This window comes from Schistocerca piceifrons, chromosome 1 (assembly GCF_021461385.2).
Source record: "Schistocerca piceifrons isolate TAMUIC-IGC-003096 chromosome 1, iqSchPice1.1, whole genome shotgun sequence".
Taxonomy (NCBI): Eukaryota; Metazoa; Arthropoda; class Insecta; order Orthoptera; family Acrididae; genus Schistocerca; species Schistocerca piceifrons.
This window is the reverse complement of record NC_060138.1, coordinates 300,880,977-300,904,683: the sequence shown is the minus strand read 5'-3', so window position 1 is coordinate 300,904,683 and position 23,707 is coordinate 300,880,977. Positions and strand designations below refer to the sequence as shown.

At 38.9% G+C, this 23,707-nt stretch overlaps 1 protein-coding gene across 4 annotated transcripts in view; it reads left to right on the top strand.

Moving 5' to 3' along the window:
• The window catches only part of LOC124788828 (ran GTPase-activating protein 1), a 132,823-nt gene that overhangs the window by 4,321 nt on the left and 104,795 nt on the right, over positions 1–23,707 (top strand). For 3 of the 4 annotated variants that reach the window (XM_047256135.1, XM_047256112.1, XM_047256120.1), the window contains exons 2-3: positions 5,179–5,366; positions 12,218–12,397. In XM_047256135.1, the coding sequence (XP_047112091.1) occupies positions 5,179–5,366; positions 12,218–12,397 (368 nt within the window). Of the gene's footprint in view, positions 1–5,064; positions 5,082–5,158; positions 5,367–12,217; positions 12,398–23,707 lie in introns of those variants that run through there. The other variant, XM_047256128.1, reaches the window with a different exon arrangement.

Below are 23,707 nucleotides of genomic sequence, written 5' to 3'. Positions count from 1 at the left end.
ATCAAAGCACTTGTTATATCAACCAATTTAACTTAACAATAACAAGAAGTGTTAAATGGTTTAGATTTGACTAACATCCAAAAATCTGTCACGGGTGGGACACAATTTCTTTTAACATTTATAGATGATCATTTACAACTTAGAAGGTGCCTTATGGTTCATTGGATGTTTTTATTTTTCTTACTTCTAACCTAAAATATATAGAATTACTATAATTGCTGAGTTAGAAGGTAAACTTTTTCATGTTTTTTGTCACGGGTGGGACACTAAATACATAGTAACTTTTGTGAATTAGCTGTATGCTTAATAACTTACCTTTCTTTAAAAACTGAAGTTTGTCAGGAAAATAAGATTCTGCTCTTGAAATTAAACAATTAAAACATCAACAATTGCTGCAACCCAAATTTAAACAGCTGCCAACACAAAAAGCAAACCTTTTGTTTTCCATCCTCATCTGTAGAATCGCCAACTTTGTTTAACTATATTTCCTCAGCTAATTGTGTAATTTTTATAATTTTTTCAGGACAGTAAAATTCAACTTTTGTAGATTCGAAAAACTATAACATTGTTAAATTTGGCATTTTTTCAAAAAATAAGCCTCAGGCTCAGTTTGGCATGGAATGACCCTATAGCCAACTTCCTTCCCCATCCTTCCCTAATCTGATGGAACCAATGACCTCGCTGTTAAGTCCCCTCTCCCAAATCAACCTACGAACCCTCATTCTAAGCTATGTTATCTCCGAAAATTATTCCATAAGACATTATTGAGTAGAAATATGCAAACATGTCAGGAGGTTGATTCATTTGTTTCTAGGATTTGCTCTTCGTATGCTTACTAAATTAAGTGAGCCTAATGGTTTGTGAAGCTCAGTAACATGTTTCTTCCAGTTAAAGTTTTCATCAATATGTACAACCAAAACTTTGGAACCTTATACCCTATTTGCTGAGTGATATGCTACATCAGTTGTTGGTATAACTGTTGTACAGAACTGCATGTAGTGTGTTTCTAAGTTCAGGTAGAGTCCATTTTTTGAGAATGACTTTATAACTCTTTTGAAAAATGTAATTTATCCTCTCATCTGTTCATTCTCTCTAATGTGATTCATTATAATTCTCGTGTTGCTAGCATAGTCAAGCCCACAACGCGTGTGTGGTGTACTTCCTTTCAGCCCCATCGACGGGACGAGGTACTCCTCACTCGGCTTCGAATAGGCCACAGCCCTATGACGCATGGCTTCCTGCTCTGGCGAGAAGACCCTCCACTGTGTGGTGCTTGCGGCGTCCAGGTCACTGTGCGCCACGTTTTATTGGATTGTGTTTTATTTTCTGACCAGCAGGCCGCGGGCTGACTTGCCAGCGGACCTGCCAACTCTTGTAGGCAACACTCGGACGAATGTGGTTAAAGTTTTAAAGTTCTGTGCCATGTCAAATGTTTTTACAAAGATTTTAGGGAGAGGATTTTAATTTGCTCACTGTGTGACAAACTCGCCCATATTTTATGTAAGTAGTCAGCCAGTGACAATTTCAGTGGCATTCTTGTTGCTATGTTTTCCCTTTCCTTCGGTTTTACTTTATTATGTAGCATTTTCTTTCTTTTCCTGCTTTCTTTGCGTGTGTGCTTCAGTTTTCTTAGGTCTGTCCACATTCGTTCCTTTTAATGTGTGTCAGGGCGCTGATGACCTCTATGTTGAGCGCCCATAAACCCCAACACACACACACACACACACACACACACACACACACACACACACACACACACTCATACTCATGTTGCTAGCAGCATTGCTCTCAGGAATGTAACAATTTACAAAATTTTGCAACCCTCCTCATCTCCCCCTCCTCCCCAAATATCTGTGTCAGATTATTCTCAAAAGTTTAGTATTTGAGCTTATATGTTCTGTGTACAAAATGTGCTATTGTGACACACAAATGCAGATAGTCGGAAGATTGTTTTTATCTGAGAGTAAAACTACTGAACTTAAAAAATATATATATATATATATATATATATATATATATATATATATATATATATATATATATATATATATATATATATATATATATATATATATATATATATATATATATATATATATTTTTTTTTTTTTTTTTTTCCTTAGGCCAATGTGTAGAAAAGTCACAGCATTGTTTCTCTATTGTTCATAGGTTGCTAATGCACCAGTTTTGTGCAGACAGTGGGATGGTACTTTCAAGTAATCATTGAGAGGCAAGATGGGAGGCAGTGTATTTCTAATACCAAAATTGAAACCATTCTCTTATTTGCTGTTGATGGGTGATTTTGCTCATGTTGAATGTGAAAGCTAAAAACATGGTTGAGGTGACAGGGTGAAATGTAGCTTAGGCCAAGGTCTAGGTAGTTGTCACCTACATTTGTTTGGTTTTTTCCAGCCATGTTACAGATTATGAGGTGGTGATAAGGTTGGGACCCAATAACACAGTTTAAATTAAATTAAAGAAATATACTGTGTTTTCACATACATTCCAAAGTCCCCTGCCCCCTTGCATGTGCCAGGAATTATGAGATTGTAGTAGTGTTGGGAGACTCCAGTAACACAACTTAATTAATTAACTTGGATGTCAAAATATTTGCCACGTTCTTCCAAATGTGTTAAGATTCATAGGTTGTGATTTATTGAAACGAGAATGTGACAATATTCCTTAGTCTTTTGTTTTGAATCACATCAGTCTGCTGCTTTCGTACTGGTTGTGTAGTAGAGTCAGCAGCTGACACACACGTTTCATTCCCTCATACCTCTCTTTGAGAACTGACAACATTGCTGCTCAAATCATGTAAGCAAGCAACTGGCACCTCTAGACTGGGATGGTGGAGTTGAGCCTCAGAAACATATCCTAATTAATAATTACAGTAGAGTCCCGCTAATCCGAATATTCGGTTAATCAGAATATGAAAAATGTCAGTATAAGCGTATGGAAAACTTTTCGGTAAACTGCTGTACATACACGCTATTTTAATTTATACAGTACACTAAACATGTATTAGAAAAATTGGCAAGAAAACATTATGTTTAAACAATGCATAACAATGAAAGAGAAGCTGTTAAACTTCATAAAATACAATGGACATTTTATCCCCATTTTTTAAATGACAAAAACTCATTGTTTTTTGGCGTAATGAAGACAGTCCGTTATATGACGCATAGTTGCGCCATTGTCTCATAAAATCAAATCAACAGGAGTAGCAGTGAGCTGTTGCTCCAAATAACGTAGCGCAAGGTCAAGGGCTTCTGCTTCACTGTGTGGCACCAACTCTCCTTTATCGCTTTCAGGCTCATTGCCACTTCATCACAGCAGTCTGCTTCTTCCTGGTCTTGAGTCACAGCAGCAGCTAAATCAGCATCGGTAAGGTTCTCCACACATGCCCCATCCGCTACCATCCACTCATCTACATCTGCTTCACTAGCTTCTTCACATCCAGGGATTGTCTGTATTATTTTTAGTAGATTTTCCTCTCCATTTTCAACTAGGTTGTCCTGAAATTAAAGAGATGTCCACAGTTTTCTCCACGATTTTCAGAGAGTATTTTCTGAAATATTCTGTCATGCCTCAGCAGCCCAATAAACATCCTTCACATTGGTCTTTTGTTGTTTTGCCCACTAAAGGAATGCTATTATCTTGGATCAGCAATCTTAAAAATTGTTTTCTGTAAATCAGTTTTAATGCTTGTAGTACGCCCTGGTCCATCAGTTGTAGGAGCAGTGTAACATTCGGCGGCAAAAACTTCGCCACAATTTCTCCATCACATAATTCCTCTGTGCTGGAATGAGATGGCGCATTAGCAATCAAAAGGATTGCACAGGGAGACAAATGATTTTCCTTAGAAAACTGGCCATGAAACCATTCTTTGAACAGCTTACCACGATAATATACGGGCAGGGACTTTATGTTGCAGTTTGTAAACGCTCTGGGCCTAGCAGATTTGCCGATTGGCATTAAAGGCAGCTTATGATTACCAGAAGCATTGCTGCACGCTAATAAAGTCACACGATGTTCGCACATTTTAAAACCAGGAGCATGGTCTTCTGCTTTTGTTTCCAGGCTTTTTGTTGGCAATGCCATAAAATTAAGGCCGGTCTCATCAGCGTTATAAATTTGTTGGGGAGAATACTTTCCTTCTCTTATCATTTTTCAAACTCACCCGAGTATTCCTTCACTGCATCACGGTCAGAAGAAAGCTTCTCTCCAGTAATTGTTAGCTGATGGATTCCATTACGTTTTTTGAATCTGTCCAACCAACCCTTACTCGCACTAAAAGACTCATCAACATTCATTAACTTGTTCAGGTAAACAGCCTTCTCCTGAACCAGTGCTCCACTCAAAGGAGTTCCCCTTTCGCCTTCCTGCATAAACTGAAGGTAAAGAGCTTCATCCACTTTATCGTACTGGGATTGTTTCAGGGTCTGCCGAATTTCGAGCGTTTTTCCCGAAGACACACAGGACTGTTCAAGCTTCACTCAGTTCTTCTTCCAATCACAAATGGTTGCTTTACCAACACCCAGTTCCATTGGCAGTTTAGATACATTCTCACCATTGTCTATCCGCTTTAGAGCATTCAGATTTCTTTGAGAGTTAACGTTGTATGTTTCTGTACACTCATGACGAAAATAGGTACACCACTACAGCTGAACGAATACAATACAACTATTACGCGTGCCAGCGATCAATAACTAACATAACCAAGCGCTTTGCGAGCCAACTAGCAGTGCACTGACCTCAGACACTACAAAGGTCTCAACAATGCATAACAACAAGGGCAGGGAGTGAGAGAGAGTCATTGTTTCCACACTTATTCCCATTTGTTACCATGGTGTACCTACTTATCTGTTTGGTGTACTTCATTCTAGAAACTCGTCACTGTAATTCCGGCTAATTCGAACAAATCTGTAATCCGAACAAGGCCCGGTCCCAATTAGTTCGGATTAACGGGGCTCTACTGTATTAAGTTTAGTTATATGTGACAAAGTGTTTGATTATTGATGGCCCATTCTAGCCAGTCATTTGGGGTTTTCAGTGACGAGGAAAGGCAGTTTGGCAGATAAGTGTGTATTGGTAGATAGTATTTTTGTTGTTGGAATAGTAAACAAAAGCAAGTAAAATACTGTTGAATTAAGTAAAGTTTTAATATGTCTGAAATAGCTAAAGAAGTTGTCGACGCGATTGCATCATGTGAGGATATGCAGTTCCTCAACATGGAAGGTAATACACTTGGAGTTGACGCTGCAAAAGCCATTGCCAAAGCTCTGGAAAGGCACAAGGAATTTAAGCAAGCACTATGGAAAGATATGTTTACAGGTCGCATGAAAACGGAGATTCCACTGGCTTTGGTGAGCATATCATTTTATTTTCCTCATTGTGACGACTTTGTTTCTTTTTGTTGTATTTTGCTGCTGTTATTGCTGCTGCTGCTGCTGCTGCTACTACTACTACTACTACTACTACCACTACCACCACTACCACCACCACCACCACCACCACCACCACTTACTACTGCTATTGAACTGGAAAATCTGAAGTATTTGGACATCTCATTTTTAAGAACAAATTCTGCTGGATAATATGCAATTAATGTCTACACTCCATTTCTCCTGGAGCTTTAAATTGAGGTTTCTTGTAATGAATGTGTGATATTGATACACTAGTACAGGTCATTCTGAAGAGAAAAGTTGTCAACATTTTCACGGTTTAACTATGTAAATGTGGGTAGCATAAACTACAATTTCTTGTTCATGTTCTAGTGACTATTTCTTTTCCTATACTTGCATGTGACAGTTTGCAGAATGTTAAAAAAATTCCAAAAAATAATAAAAAATGTCACTGTTTTATTCTGAAAGTATAGGCGTTAACTTCCTGTTAACATCACCTTACATCAAGCTTTACAAACAGTAATTGGATACTTGATACTGTATTTGCACAAATCTAGGCTGCACTTTTTTACCTAAATTTTGGCTTGTAAAATCATGGTGTGGCCTATAACCATAATTTTTTTCCCACTCAGATCATAAACGTCAATTTCAAAATGACATTTACACTTATTGTGCGGATTAAAAAATTTAATGCGATAGCTGTTCTTAAAAAAAGTGACTTTGTTTTGCAAAACTGCTTTAGCTTGTTTGTACAACTTGTTTAGTTTCTAAAGAACCATGGTGCAGCACCTGATGCAAGTTGATGTTTCAATACAGTTTGAATGGCCTTAGTTGGCACTGTCAGCTGTTACAGCCAGCCAACATAGCCAACCATAGTTAGTGCAGATGACAATGTGTTCAATGCATCTGTGTACTTGTAAACAGAAGCATGCGTACGTAACACACAGAATTACAAATAACAGAAATATTACGTGTGTTTGAATTTGATATAATGTAAATTCGATGACGTGTTCAGTGAAGCTACTCTTTGCTGCAAAATACGTAGCAGTCACTTAATAAATCAAATTTATTATTAAAGGTATTTAAAGCTATTTTGCTACTTGTACGGGTGCATATATTTTACTTTAAGAATTTTGTTTTCTCTATTGAAAACATTGTCTGTGGCAGCAGTTTTGTCTGATTTCTGCTTACATCTGGAAGATTCATCTGCTTCCACATTTTTCGTAGCTGCAAATACAGATTTCTAGTATTTCTAACAAGCGTAAAGCGTTTACGAACACTGTGGCCACACAAATGAAGAACTGCAATCAAATCTAGTATAGGTAGACGGTAAAAGTAGCACAACATTGATAAGATTAGCAATTAATGTTTATTGCTTTTGCTGAAAATGTATAACTAAAAGTACATTAAATCTGAGGACATCAAAACATCACACAGTTGCACTGTTTTACTCCAATCAAGCATAATCGCCAGAATCACCAGCATCTGTTTCTTTGCTCTCACTAGACAATTCAGTGAGCTACCCAGGGTGACTACCACAAAGAAAGTCATCTTCAGTCCCATCAAGGTGACTGGAAATTTCAGTTTTAAAATAACTTCATGACAAGTTCTTCCAATATCGACCATCAAGCAGCCAAAAGACATGCCTCTGACAGAGAAGTGCTTTGTAAATGGCCTCCTGGCATCAAAGTTGCTTTGCTCATGATATAATCTCTATAGAATTGTCTTATACTAGTTTTGAATGGATGATTGAACGAGTTGCGGCATGACAACTGTGTTGCAGCCTTTGGATGCTTGGATCAGTGTCCTCCTTTCAGATTTTTTTCACTCTTTCACCAGTGTGCCTGCAAAAAGCTACCAAACACAAGCACTGATCTTGAGCGAAGGAGAGCTTCTGGCTGCTTATTCCACACGGCTGAAATCCAGTGTAGAACTAATTCCTCTGTCATCCACCCACCGTCACAAGCTCTACAATGATACCAAGTGGTATGCTTTCTTCTTTTGGGAGGATTTTCTGATTGGAAACCACATATGGTGGAAGTTTTGGACCATCATCTGTAATGCTTAACCTCACTGTGCATTGCTGCTTTTCAGCAGCACATGTACGGATTTTCACACTACATTTGCCAACAGTATTTACTGTTGTGCTGCTGGGCATATAAAAAAAGACCAATGTTTGGTTTGCATTCCATGTCTGGGAAAGTAAATTACAGCTTTTCTGTCGAAGTCAGATTACGTAACACTGAAAAGTTATCATACTGTTTTTGTAAATTTGAGGCAGGTTTTGCGCAGTTGTAGTTCTGCGACAATGTTTTGTTGCATGAATTACTGAACCCACTCATACGAAATTTGAAATTGTACTTGCTAAATGTTATCTTCAGAAAGCTCTATTTCATGTTCATATTGACATTTAACTCACTGCAGCTAATTTTTGACATTGTTTATTTTGTTGTCAATATATTTTATGATATTACTGAAGTAAATTTCCTCAGCTGTGGCCACTTGTAACTGGAAAAAATGATGTTTAATAATTATTATAGCTAATTTAAATATTCTGTAGAACAGTTTTACATGGTGGAAGGTGAAAAATTGTTTCCCTGCCTCAGAGACGATACAGATGCCAATAAAACTTTGTTATTACAAGAAGCATTTTAAAGGCAGTTAAGTGTCTTATTTGGAGAATAGGTTTGTTGATGTAGCATTTTTGAAAAATGATGTGATCCCCTCATTCAAACTGATAAATGTGAATGGTAGGTTATCATAGAATACTTTATGTAGAACAGTTTGTCACCAGCGGAAATTCATCCAATGGCGAGGAGTTCGAATGAACCTTTTATTAAAAATGTATGAAATAACTTATGCCTTAGTTCTATCAAAACAAAGAAGACCATACAGACCGCACACTTCAGCTTGGACCCTATGACCAATGAAAGTCGGGTGACTTCTCGCTGCTCCAGAATGTTAATACTCATTACTAACCCAAGCTACGTAACAGTACTGTACGCTGTAGCAATAAGTAGCCATTGTCATTGTAGTGTTTGTGTTCAGTGATTGGTAATATTACTTACAAAAATGAATGAAGAAGTTGTACCTAGTTCCTCTAACAACTCACTGTTAACTTTCATGTCACTTATATGACGTATTAATCCATTATATGTTCGGTTCTTTTATGAGCTATAAGCTGGCTGCTCTGGTAGGAGGAGGAGGCAGCGGCAGAGTTTGTCTCGGCAAACAGCATGTTGCGAGATTGGTACAAATGTTATCAGAAAATGTAGACTTTTATTACCAGTATAAACTAATGGTTTGCTAGTATTCACAACGGGCAGTACCTGCCTCCTTTGAAGTGAGAAAATCTAATAATACTAAGACAGTCCAATGCTGACAGATATGAATACTACCAAACTATCAATTTAAGAAGTCATAGTTGCAAGATAATGAAATGGACTGACCGAGCTAGGTGGTATTCAGGAGGACAATGGTTCAAACTTGTGTGTGGCCATCCAGATTTAGCTTTTCCATTATTTCCCTAAATCGTCACATGGCATATGCCAGGACGGTTCCTTTGAAAGGGTATGGTTGATTTCCTCCCTCCCCCCCTCCTCCCTTTTCCCTAATCTGAGCTTGTGCTCCGTCTTTAATGACCTTGTTGCCGATGGGACATTAAACACTAATCTTTGCCTCCTCGTCCTGAAATGAATTATTTACAGAGGAATGGAAAATCTGGTAGAAGCTTATCTTTGGGAAGATCAGTTTGGGTTCCAGAGAAATGTAAGATCATTTTACGCAGTACTGATGCTGCAACTTCTCTTAGAAAGGTTAAAGAAAGGCAAATCTATTATTTATTTTATTTAAATAAAATAGAAAGAAACATTCCACATGGGAAGAATATATTAAAAACAAAGATTCCATGACTTACCAAACGGGAAAGCACTGGTAGATAGACACAATAAAAACACACAAACACACACACTGAATTTCAAGCTTTCGCAACCAAGGGTTGCTTCGTCAGGAAAGAGGGAAGGAGAGGGAAAGACAAAAGGATGTGGGTTTTAGGGGAGAGGGTAAGGAGTCATTCCAATCCCGGGAGCGGAAAGACTTACCTTAGGGGGAAAAAAGGACAGGTATACACTCGCGCGCACACACACACACACACACACGTATCCATCCACACATATACAGACACAAACATCTGTGAGGAGCAAATATCCAAGGCCATGGAATGGGTCAGTACATGAAATTACAACATAAAAGTAATAACAGATAAAAATAAATGTTTATGAACCTGAAAAAAGTCACTCCATTAGTTTAAGTAGATGCAATCAACAATACAATAAGAATCAGCTTAATTTTTCAAGGAACTCCTTGACAGAATAGGAGGAGTGACCCGTGAGGAAACTCTTCAGTTTCGATTTGAAAGTGTGTGGATTACTGTTAAGATTTTTGAATTCGAGTGGTAGCTTATTGAAAATTGATGCAGCAGTATACTGCACCCCTTTTTGCACAAGAGTTAAGGAAGTCCGATCCAAATGCAGGTTTGATTTCTGCCGAGTATTAACCGAGTGAAAGCTGCTTATCCTTGAGAATAAGCTAATATTGTTAACAAGAAATAACAATAAGGAATATATATATTGAGAGGCCAGTGTCAAAATACCCAGACTCATGAACAGGGGTCGACAAGAGGTTTGTGGACTTACACCAATTATTGCCCGAACCGCCCGTTTCTGAGCCAAAAATATCCTTTTGGAATGGGAAGAGTTACTTCAAAATATAATACCATACGACATATGCTAAATAAGCAAAGTAGACTAATTTTTGTGTCGAACGATCACTCACTTCTGATACCATTCAAATAGTAAAAATGGCAGTTTAAGTCTTTGAGCAAGATCCGGAATGTGGGCTTTCCATGACAGCTTACTATCTATCTGAACACCTAGAAATTTGAACTGTTCAGTTTCACTAATCGTATGTCCACGTTCTGTGAAATTAAAATGTCAGGTTTTGTTGAATTGTGTGTTTGAAACTGTAAAAACTGAGTCTTACTGTGATTTAGTGTTAGCTTATTTTCTACAGACCGTGAACTTAGGTCATGTACTGCACTATGTGAAACTGAGCCAATGTCACACACAACATCCTTTACTACCAAGCTAGTGTCGTCAGCAAACAGTAATATTTTAGAGTTACCCGTAATACTAGAGGGCATATCATTTAGATAAATAAGGAACAGGAGTGGCCCCAATACTGATCCTTGGGGCATCCCCCACTTGACAGTACCCCACTTAGACCCCATATCACAGCCATTATCAACACTGTGAATAATGACCTTTTGCTGCCTGTTGCTAAAGTAAGAGGTGAAACAGTAGTGAGCTACTCCCTGTATTTCGTAATGGTCCAACTTCTGGAGCAATATTTTATGATCATCACAATCAAATGCCTTAGTTAAATCAAAAAATGTGCCAAGCGTTCAAAATCTTTTGTTTAGCCTATCCAGTACCTCACAGAGAAAAGAGAATATAGCATTTTCAGTTGTTGAACGACTTCTAAAGCCGAACTGTACATTTGATAGTAAATCTTGTGATATTAAATGATCAATTATCATTACATACACAGCCTTTTCAGTAACTTTTGCAAACAGTGATGGCATAGAAATAGGTCTAAAATTATCCACATTATCCCTTTCTCCCTTTTTATAAACTTATTTTACTGCTGAGTACTTTAATCGCTCAGGAAACTTACCGTTCCTTGAAGTCGGAGTTAGGGGACCTATAAACAACAATAATTATAAGTTTAGTATTACTAAATTCAACTTCCCCTGCACAACATTCAAATATCTGTTCAGTGCAGTGTCATGATACATCTATGGACTCTAGTGGAATACTGTTTTTTACGTATATAGCCACTCCTCCACTCCGCAAGGAACTCCTTGAGAAACAGCCAGGTAATCTGTATCCTGGTAAAGGAAGCCTATTAATTGGCAAATTATTTAAATGGTGCCCTGATATACCAATAAATTCAGAGTCGACATCTATAAGCAGTTCACTAACTTTATTTCTAATACCTCGTATACTTTGATGAAATAAAGTAATTCCTTCTCTACTTGGAAACATTACATCCTCGCAAGGTGAGCCATTAGTTAAGAGGGACTTCCTTTAAGCATATATACCTATCAGCTGACTTCAATCTAAAGAAGGTGCAGCTCTAACACCAACTACTATAGGAATTTTTCCATGAGTGACACCAATTACACCAGTAGAACATGTGGCAGGGATAAAATACAGGCAGTGAAAGGCAATTTACAACTTTTACAGAAATCGGACTGCCCTTATGAGTTAAGGACTACAAGGGGGGGCAGGAGCAGTGCTCGATAACAAAATGGGACAGGGTTGTAGGCTATCCCCAGCATTATTCAATCTTCACATGGAGCAAGCAGTAAAGGATATCAAGAATAAATTTCAGAAGAGAATTACAATTCAGGAAGAGGTTTGATGATGACATTGTAATTGTCTCAGAAGTTACTTCAGTGCCAACAGTTTTGAGATTGTACACAGGGTTCGCATGTTTCCATCTTTCCTGTCATGTGTACTGGTACATACTTTTTGGACTGAAATATAAATCCTGTAACGTTTGTTTTCCTCTGGTCTCTCTTATCCCCATAATTATTTAATGGGGCTCTACACTCAACTTTTACAGTTAGTGATTGAAGCGTAATCACTATGCCTCTGGAGAAGTGTGTGTGTGTGTGTGTGTGTGTGTGTGTGTGTGTGTGTGTGTGTGTTGGATGTAGGGTTATTACATGCTTACTGTTCTGCCCACAGAAACATCTAAGCAGTGGATTGATGCTTGCTGGAGCCCAGTTAACAGTGTTGGATCTAAGTGATAATGCTTTTGGACCTGTGGGAGTTGAAGGACTGGTGACCCTACTAATGAGTTCAACTTGTTATTCTCTGGAAGTGCTAAAACTAAATAACAATGGTCTTGGAATCACCGGAGGAAAGGTAAAATTACGTATTGTTAAATAACTGAATATTGTCATGATCAGAAATGATATTAGAGATTAGATATGACAGAGACTGCAGTTTTTGAAGTATTTATGTAGAACAATAGTTCTTAATATATGTAAATTTTCAATTCCAGTCATCCATTTATTAATTTAGAACAGTAATTGATAATATCTGTAAAAAGTTAACTTCAGCCTTCCATTAAGGATGGAAACTTATATGAAACTCATTCATTCGCACGTTATGTTCCATAACTCGCACCATGGAAAAGAGCCTTCAGGGATGGAATGAGTTAATTTCTATATTAACTTGCAGAAGCAACCACAGCAAGCTACTTCGGTGAACTGTTTTGTGTAGCAGTTACATGTAGTGCTCACCTATTTGAACATCGATAGTGGAGAAAAGGACAGCAGTCAATAGTGAAATCTGTGGATCTGAATTTCGACTATTACATAGTCATCCTCAGTCCTACATATTACAAGATAGGAAGATCAGGAACAAATATAAGGTAGTTGTCACTGCATTATGAGTGCAAACATAAGCACCACACAATTACAGACTGTATAACAACAGGTGACATTAGTCCAAAGTGGTAAGTAGTAAACAATATTGGTGGTGTCACACTTATAGGAGTCTTAAGGCTTACATGTTGAACAGGAAGAAAATGTGATGGCAGAGCCTTGTGGTGCCCTCTGTTGAGGTGCTGGAGAATAGTTATGTAATTAAAAAAATTTAAAAATGTACTGGACAATTAAACCACAAGTAATGGCTAAACATGGTAAGAAATCACGTGTCTAACCATAAGTATAGTCTGCTCAGTGATACTAAATAGAGGATGATATGTCATATATTTTTGCATTACAAACTATTGGAAGAGGATCCATTTACAATTCTGTCAACATGAAAAGTACAGTATTAAAATAAGTTCGGTGGCAGGAGGAACAAGACTTCTGGTCAGGTGACTACAGGGTTATAAACACAAAATCAAATAGGGGTAATGCAGGAGTAGGTTTAATAATGAATAGGAAAATAGGAATGCGGGTAAGCTACTACAAACAGCATAGTGAACGCATTATTGTGGCCAAGATAGATACGAAGCCCACACCTACTACAGTAGTACAAGTTTATATGCCAACTAGCTCTGCAGATGACGAAGAAATTGAAGAAATGTATGATGAAATAAAAGAAATTATTCAGATTGTGAAGGGAGATGAAAATTTAATAGTCATGGGTGACTGGAATTTGAGTGTAGGAAAAGGGAGAGAAGGAAACATAGTAGGTGAATATGGATTGGGGGACAGAAATGAAAGAGGAAGCCGCCTGGTAGAATTTTGCACAGAGCACAACATAATCATAACTAACACTTGGTTTAAGAATCATGAAAGAAGGTTGTATACATGGAAGAACCCTGGAGATACTAAAAGGTATCAAATAGATTATATAATGGTAAGACAGAGATTTAGGAACCAGGTTTTAAATTGTAAGACATTTCCAGGGGCAGATGTGGACTCTGACCACAATCTATTGGTTATGACCTGTAGATTAAAACTGAAGAAACTGCAAAAAGGTGGGAATTTAAGGAGATGGGACCTGGATAAACTAAAAGAACCAGAGGTTGTACAGAGATTCAGGGAGAGCATAAGGGAGCAATTGACAGGAATGGGGGAAATAAATACAGTAGAAGAAGAATGGGTAGCTTTGAGGGATGAAGTAGTGAAGGCAGCAGAGGATCAAGTAGGTATAAAGACGAGGGCTAGTAGAAATCCTTGGGTAACAGAAGAAATATTGAATTTAATTGATGAAAGGAGAAGATATAAAAATGCAGTAAGTGAAACAGGCAAAAAGGAATACAAACGTCTCAAAAATGAGATCGACAGGAAGTGCAAAATGGCTAAGCAGGGATGGCTAGAGGATAAATGTAAGGATGTAGAGGCCTATCTCACTAGGGGTAAGATAGATACCGCCTACAGGAAAATTAAAGAGATCTTTGGAGATAAGAGAACGACTTGTATGAATATCAAGAGCTCAGATGGAAACCCAGTTCTAACCAAAGAAGGGAAAGCAGAAAGGTGGAAGGAGTATATAGAGGGTCTATACAAGGGCGATGTACTTGAGGAAAATATTATGGAAATGGAAGAGGATGTAGATGAAGATGAAATGAGAGATACGATACTGCGTGAAGAGTTTGACAGAGCACTGAAAGACCTGAGTCGAAACAAGGCCCCCGGAGTAGACAATATTCCATTGGAACTACTGACGGCCGTGGGAGAGCCAGTCCTGACAAAACTCTACCATCTGGTGAGCAAGATGTATGAAACAGGCGAAATACCCTCAGACTTCAAGAAGAATATAATAATTCCAATCCCAAAGAAAGCAGGTGTTGACAGATGTGAAAATTACCGAACTATCAGCTTAATAAGTCACAGCTGCAAAATACTAACACGAATTCTTTACAGACGAATGGAAAAACTAGTAGAAGCCAACCTCGGGGAAGATCAGTTTGGATTCCGTAGAAACACTGGAACACGTGAGGCAATACTGACCCTACAACTTATCTTAGAAGAAAGATTAAGGAAAGGCAAACCTACGTTTCTAGCATTTGTAGACTTAGAGAAAGCTTTTGACAATGTTGACTGGAATACTCTCTTTCAAATTCTAAAGGTGGCAGGGGTAAAATACAGGGAGCGAAAGGCTATTTACAATTTGTACAGAAACCAGATGGCAGTTATAAGAGTCGAGGGACATGAAAGGGAAGCAGTGGTTGGGAAGGGAGTAAGACAGGGTTGTAGCCTCTCCCCGATGTTGTTCAATCTGTATATTGAGCAAGCAGTAAAGGAAACAAAAGAAAAATTCGGAGTAGGTATTAAAATTCATGGAGAAGAAATAAAAACTTTGAGGTTCGCCGATGACATTGTAATTCTGTCAGAGACAGCAAAGGACTTGGAAGAGCAGTTGAATGGAATGGACAGTGTCTTGAAAGGAGGATATAAGATGAACATCAACAAAAGCAAAACGAGGATAATGGAATGTAGTCTAATTAAGTCGGGTGATGCTGAGGGAATTAGATTAGGAAATGAGGCACTTAAAGTGGTAAAGGAGTTTTGCTATTTGGGGAGCAAAATAACTGATGATGGTCGAAGTAGAGAGGATATAAAATGTAGGCTGGCAATGGCAAGGAAAGCGCTTCTGAAGAAGAGAAATTTGTTAACATCCAGTATTGATTTAAGTGTCAGGAAGTCATTTCTGAAAGTATTCGTATGGAGTGTAGCCATGTATGGAAGTGAAACATGGACGATAAATAGTTTGGACAAGAAGAGAATAGAAGCTTTCGAAATGTGGTGCTACAGAAGAATGCTGAAGATTAGATGGGTAGATCACATAACTAATGAGGAAGTATTGAATAGGATTGGGGAGTAGAGAAGTTTGTGGCACAACTTGACCAGAAGAAGGGATCGGTTGGTAGGACATGTTCTGAGGCATCAAGGGATCACCAATTTAGTATTGGAGGGCAGCGTGGAGGGTAAAAATCGTAGGGGGAGACCAAGAGATGAATACACTAAGCAGATTCAGAAGGATGTAGGTTGCAGTAGGTACTGGGAGATGAAAAAGCTTGCACAGGATAGAGTAGCATGGAGAGCTGCATCAAACCAGTCTCAGGACTGAAGACAACAACAACAACAACAACAACAACAACATGAAGCCAGCCAGTGGAACAAAAAAAATGAACAAATAAGTTAAACAAAGGAATGTAACAGAGTTATGGGAAATAAAATATGTTCAAACAACAGGGACTAAGTAAGAACATGGTTATTTTCAAACGTGCGACCTCTCTGGGCCAAGGAACAAGATACACATGCCATACTATGGCAACAACAGAAATGCCAGCAGAACATTTAGCAGTGGGATAGATCTTGTAGAGGGCTATAAACTGACAGTGTGACATTTTTAGTTGCTTTTAAATGTATTACATAGTGAGATCACTAGTTCTTACCTGGGTGAAAACAGTAAGAAAGTAAGTATCAAGACCATACTCGAATATTGACTTGTTAATTGGTCAAATAAGTATGTGACATGAGAATGGACATATTGAATTGGGTGTTGTCACCCCTTGTTTGTCATATCTTAGGTGTTGCGAAACAACTCAAATCACTTAAGAAAGGCAAGTCTTCCGGTCCAGATGGTTTACCAATCAGGTTCCTCACAGAGTATGCAGACACAGTAGCGCCTTTCTTTAGCAGTCATATTCAACCGCTCACTTGACGAAAGGTCTGTTCCTAAAGACTGGAAAGTAGCACAGGTCACACCAATATTCAAGAAGGGAAATAGGAGTAAGCCATTGAATTACAGACCCATATTGCTGACCTCAATTTGCAATAGAATTTTGGAGCATATACTCTACTCGAACATTATGAATCACCTTGAAGAAAATGACTTATTGATACATAACCAGCACGGATTCAGAAAATATCGTTCTTGTGCAACACAGCTACCTCTTTATTCCCATGAAGTAATGAGTGCTGTCGACAGGGATCTCAGATCAATTCCATATTCCTAGATTTCCAGAAGGCTTTTGATACCGTTCCTCACAAGCAACTATTAATCATATTGCATGCATATGGAGTATCGTCTCAGTTGTGTGACTGGATTCGTGATTTCCTCTTAGAGAGGTCACAGTTTGTAGTGATAGACGGTAAATCATCGAGTAGAACAGAAGTGATATCTGCCATTTCGCAAGGTAGTGTCATAGGCCATCTGCTGTTCCTGGTTTATATGAATGGTCTAGGTGATAATCTGAGCAGCCCCCTTAGATTGTTTGCAGATGACACTGTACAAGGTGTATATGACCCGGGAGATCTGGGGAAAAACCCGGGAATTTTTTCATCGAAATCCATAGATTCAGACTACCAGAATGGAAATAAATGACTGACAGGAATAACAGGTGAGAAAGATTACGTTTTATCTTCTCGGTGTATCCAAGAAAATGAAATTTTGACAGAAAATTTTGGGCTAGATCGCTACACTAGTAAGGACCAGTAGTACAGACCCCAGGTAGCAGCCGCGTAAGTTCTGTTCTGGAAGTCACGTGGAAAACGTGTTTTACGAACACGTAATAACGCCTAACCGGAAAATAATCGTGGGATAACTAAACCTGTGATTCTGGCAGGGTTAGTGAAGTTAATTGGCTAACAAATTTTGACAATGACAAGAATAGCTACAGAATTAGTGATGACAAGATTGTTTGTTAGAACAAGGAAGGAGAAGAAACGGGGACATTACACAAATTACGGAAGAATAAGATGGGGTATCTGTTGAGAGGCCAGACAAATGTGTGGTTCCTGAAGAGGGGCAGCAGCCTTTTCAGTAGTTGCAGGGGCAACAGTCTGAATGATTGACTGATCTGACCTTGTAACTCTAACTAAAACGGCCTCGCTGTGTTGGTACTGCGAACGGCTGAAAGCAAGGGGAAACTGCAGCCGTAATTTTTCCCGAGGGCATGCAGCTTTACTATATGGTTAAATGATGATGGTGCCCTCTTGGGTAAAATATTCGGGAGGTAAAATAGTCCCCCATTCGGATCTCCGGGCGGGGACTACTCAGGAGGACATCGTTATCAGGAGAAAGAAAACTGGCATTCTACGGATCGGAGCGTGGAATGTCAGATCCCTTAATCGAGCAGGTAGGTTAGAAAATCGAAAAAGAGAAATGAAGAGGGTAAAGTTAGATATAGTAGGAATTAGTGAAGTTCGCTGGCAGGAGGAACAAGACTTTTGGTCAGGCGAATACAGGGTTATAAATACAAAATCAAATAGGGGTAATGCAGGAGTAGGTTTAATAATGAATAGGAAAATAGGAATGCGGGTAAGCTACTACAAACAGCATAGTGAACGCATTATTGTGGGCAAGATAGACACGCAGCCCGCGCCTACTACAGTAGTACAAGTTTATATGCCAACTAGCTCTGTAGATGACAAAGAAATTGAAGAAATGTATGATGAAAATTTAATAGTCATGGGTGACTGGAATTCGGTAGTAGGAAAAGGGAGAGAAGGAAACGTAGTAGGTGAATATGGATTGGGGCTAAGAAATGAAAGGGGAAGCCGCCTGGTAGAATTTTGCACAGAGCACAACTTAATCATAGCTAACACTTGGTTCAAGAATCATAAAAGAAGGTTGTATACATGGAAGAAGCCTGAAGATACTGACAGGTTTCAGATAGGTTATACAATGGTAAGACAGAGATTTAGGAACCAGGTTTTAAATTGTAAGACATTTCCAGGGGCAGATGTGGACTCTGACCACAATCTATTGGTTATGACCTGTAGATTAAAACTGAAGAAACTGCAAAAAGGTGGGAATTTAAGGAGATGGGACCTGGATAAACTAAAAGAACCAGAGGTTGTACAGAGTTTCAGGGAGAGCATAAGGGAACAATTGACAGGAATGGGGGAAAGAAATACAGTAGAAGAAGAATGGTTAGCTTTGAGAGATGAAATAGGGAAGGCAGCAGAGGATCAAATAGGTAAAAAGACGAGGGCTAGTAGAAATCCTTGGGTAACAGAAGAAATATTGAATTTAATTGATGAAAGGAGAAAATATAAAAATGCAGTAAATGAAGCGGGCAAAAAGGAATACAAACGTCTCAAAAATGAGAACGACAGGAAGTGCAAAATGGCTAAGTGGGGATGGCTAGAGGACAAATGTAAAGATGTAGAGGCTTATCTCATTAGGGGTAAGATAGATACTGCCTACAGGAAAATTAAAGAGACCTTTGGAGAAAAGAGAACCACTTGTATGAATATCAAGAGCTCAGATGGAAACCCAGTTCTAAGCAAAGAAGGAAAAGCAGAAAGGTGGAAGGAGTATATAGAGGGTCTATACAAGGGCGATGTACTTGAGGACAATATTATGGAAATGGAAGAGGATGTAGATGAAGATGAAATGAGAGATATGATATTGCATAAAGAGTTTGACAGCACTGAAAGACCTGAGTCGAAACAAGGCCCCGGGAGTAGACAACATTCCATTAGAACTACTGACGGCCTTGGGAGAGCCAGTCCTGAAAAAACTCTACCATCTGGTGAGCAAGATGTATGAGACAGGCGAAATACCCTCAGACTTCAAGAAGAAAATAATAATTCCAATCCCAAAGAAAGCAGGTGTTGACAGATGTGAAAATTACCGAACAATCAGTTTAATAAGTCATGGATGCAAAATACTAACGCGAATGATTTACAGACAAATGGAAAAACTGGTAGAAGCCGGCATCAGGGAAGATCAGTTTGGATTCCCTAGAAATATTGGAACACGTGAGGCAATACTGACCCTACGACTTATCTTAGAAGCTAGATTAAGGAAAGGCAAACCTACGTTTCTGGCATTTGTAGACTGAGAGAAAGCTTTTGACAATGTTGACTGGAATACTCTCTTTCAAATTCTGAAGATGGCAGGGGTAAAATACAGGGAGCAAAAGGCTATTTACAAATTGTACAGATACCAGATGGCAGATATAAGAGTCGAGGGGTATGAAAGGGAAGCAGTGGTTGGGAAGGGAGTGAGACAGGGTTGTAGCCTATCCCAGATGTTATTCAATCTGTATATTGAGCAAGTACTAAAGGAAATGAAAGAAAAGTTTGGAGTAGGTATTAAAATCCATGGAGAAAAAATAAAAACTTTGAGGTTCGCCGATGACATTGTAATTTTGTCAGAGACAGCAAAGGACTTGGAAGAGCAGTTGAACGTAATGGACAGTGTCTTGAAAGGAGGATATAAGATGAACATCAGCAAAAGCAAAACGAGGATAATGGAATGTAGTCGAATTAAGTCAGGTGATGCTGAGGGAATAAGATTAGGAAATGAGACACTTAATAAAGTAGTAAAGGAGTTTTGCTATTTGGGGAGCAAAATAACTGAGGATGGTCGAAGTAGAGAGGATATAAAATGTAGACTGGCAATGGCAAGGAAAGCGTTTCTGAAGAAGAGAAATTTGTTAACATCGAGTATAGATTTAAGTGTCAGGAAGTCGTTTCTTAAAGTATTTGTATGGAGCGTAGCCATGTGTGGAAGTGAAACATGGACGAGAACTAGTTTGGGAAAGAAGAGAATAGAAGCTTTCGAAATGTGGTGCTACAGAAGGATGCTGAAGATTAGATGGGTAGATCACATAACTAAAGAGGAGGTATTGAATAGGATTGGGGAGAAGAGGTTTGTGGCACAACTTGACTAGAAGAAGGGATCGGTTGGTAGGCCATGTTCTGAGGCATCAAGCAATCACCAATTTAGTATTGGAGGGAAGCGTGGAGGGTAAAAATCGTAGAGGGAGACCAAGAGATGAATACACTAAACAGATTCAGAAGGATGTGGGTTGCAGTAGGTACTGGGAGATGAAGAAGCTTGCACAGGATAGAGTAGCATGGAGAGCTGCATCAAACCAGTCTGAGAACTGAAGACCACAAGAAAGAAGGTGATTGCAATTTATATAAAAATTTTGTTATACTACTTTTCGATCTCATGCTTGAGAAACTGGTGCGTATGAAGGAAATGTGACACCATTTCGTAACATAAAGCTTTTTGCTTGTAGTAGGCCTAATAGGTATTTGATATAGGTACTTCGTGAATTATATTCTGTCGTGTTATAAAAATGGCCATTTGTGCCAAAACAGTCTCCTTTGTTTGCTGTGTGTTACAAAATTGCTGCCATATTAGAAAGGCCTATTTTGTTTTATCTAGCAGACATGGACAAAATAGACGTAATCAGATCGAGAAACCGCACCAGTCTTGGGTATTATTTGTGTTAACAGCTTTTTCAGTATTAGATAACGACATTTCGATTTTTCACTTAGCAAAATGTTTGACGAACTTTGATGAAGCAATAGATTCTTTCACAGAAAGGAAAGTGTGCCGTGTAAAGCTGTAGCAAGATTAGAGAGAAAAAAAAAAATTCTTGGAGGTAAGGATCAAAGAAATGTGTAATTTCTTGCTTATCTTTTGTCTTTATTGCTTTTATGTATCCTATATTTAATTTTATGACACACACAAAACAGCAAGTTATTAGCTTAATAGGCAATAGAGTGTTCAAATTTTCTGAGGAGTTCTTGTTCTGCCAATAACAAATAATCCCATCCGCTATCAAATGCGAGATAAAAAAAAAGGGGAGTTGGGGGGGGGGGGGGGCAGGCTGTCAAACTGGCCTACTGAGAGCAGGAGAGGCACCACAGGAAATTTCAGTATTCACTGTCCTGAATATAGTTTGATGGCATCGATTACAAAATATACACGTTTCAGTTCCACAGAACGAGATACAGTGACGTGCGCTAAAAGAATGCTTTATGAAGAGGCATGGCGCTGCACTTTGGCATACTTAAGACCAAGTAATATGTCTTACATTTCCTGGAACACATGTTTTATGTTTCAGACTTTTCAGAAAGATGTGCGCTACAAGATGAATATGTTTTTGAAAATTCGATGTTTTTTTAGCATTGACCCGGCTCGCAAATATCGTAGATCGATCCGGGGCTGATGCGCAGAGCAGTCTGAGATATAGTGGGTAGTCTCCATGTGACCCGTGTTTATGTTTAGTGATTTTGTTGTTTCCCCTTCGTTTACTCACACGTCAAATGAAAACAAAACAGATATCTGTGCCCGGGAGCTATCAAGTGAATTAAAATACATTCACATAATTATGGAAGGCTAAAATATGTCATTAGTTTCAGATTTTATTTTATTTCCACCTTTCTGACAGTCAATCATTAATCGCCTTGTGGAACAATGAAGTTATTTTTGTCTGTCTGCTAAAGAAATTTGATTTTTATTAATCTTTTCCGCGGAGGCAATCAGTGTATTTGAAACGAAATGTTTCAGTTCCACAGTACTGGCTAGTTTCATATACAGGGCTATTACAAATGATTGAAGCGATTTCATAAATTCACTGTAGCTCCATTCATTGACATATGGTCACAACACACTACAGATACGTAGAAAAACTCATAAAGTTTTGTTCGGCTGAAGCCGCACTTCAGGTATCTGCCGACAGAGCGCTCGAGAGCGCAGTGAGACAAAATGGCGACAGGAGCCGAGAAAGCGTACGTCGTGCTTGAAATGCTCTCACATCAGTCAGTCATATCAGTGCAACGACACTTCAGGACGAAGTTCAACAAAGATCCACCAACTGCTAACTCCATTCGGCGATGGTATGTGCAGTTTAAAGCTTCTGGATGCCTCTGGAAGGGGAAATCAACGGGTCGGCCTGCAGTGAGCGAAGAAACGGTTGAATGCGTGCGGGCAAGTTTCACGCGTAGCCCGCGGAAGTCGACGAATAAAGCAAGCAGGGAGCTAAACGTACCACAGCCGACGGTTTGGAAAATCTTACGGAAAAGGCTAAAGCAGAAGCGTTACCGTTTACAATTTGCTAGAAGCCCTGACAAAGTCAAACGCTTTGAATTTTCGGCGCGGTTGCAACAGCTCATGGAAGAGGATGCGTTCTGTGCGAAACTTGTTTTCAGTGATGAAGCAACATTTTTTCTTAATGGTGAAGTGAACAGACGCAATGTGCGAATCTGGGCGGTAGAGAATCCTCACGCATTCGTGCAGCAAATTCACAATTCACCAAAAGTTAACGTGTTTTGTGCAATCTCACAGTTTAAAGTTTATGGCCCCTTTTTCTTCTGCGAAAAAAACGTTACAGGACACGTGTTTCTGGACATGCTGGAAAATTGGCTCATGCCACAACTGGAGACCGACAGCGCCGACTTCATCTTTCAACAGGATGGTAATAAAATAAGAGAATTCAGAGCTGGAACAGAAAGATTTAGGTATTCCTTTTTCCCACGTGCCATTCGAGAGTGGAATGTTAGAGAAGTAGTATGAAAATGGTTCGATGAACCCTCTGCCAGGCACTTAAGTGTGAATTGCAAAGTAACCATGTAGATGTAGATAAACTTCCCAGAAGTGGGTACTTTTCACCATGATCTGCTCATTTAGCAGGTGGACATTGGAGGATCTCTTACGACAAAAAGTCTCAATGTCGTCCAGTAGGTCCATAAACCAACCACTTCTCTGCATGATGCAACAACTTAAAATGTGACAAGCAAGATTTAATTGCATGTCCGCTCTGGATGAGGTGAGTGGAAAAATATGATTTTTCTGTCACATCCCTCTGTTTGAACGTCACATACTCACGCTACCGAACTTTGACTCTGCATCCAGTTTGTCCAATGTAAGATGCACCACAATCGGTACACGGTAATTTTATACTCCTAATTCATGTAGTATACTTTTCGTAACCACACTACCAGTCAAAAATAATAGTAG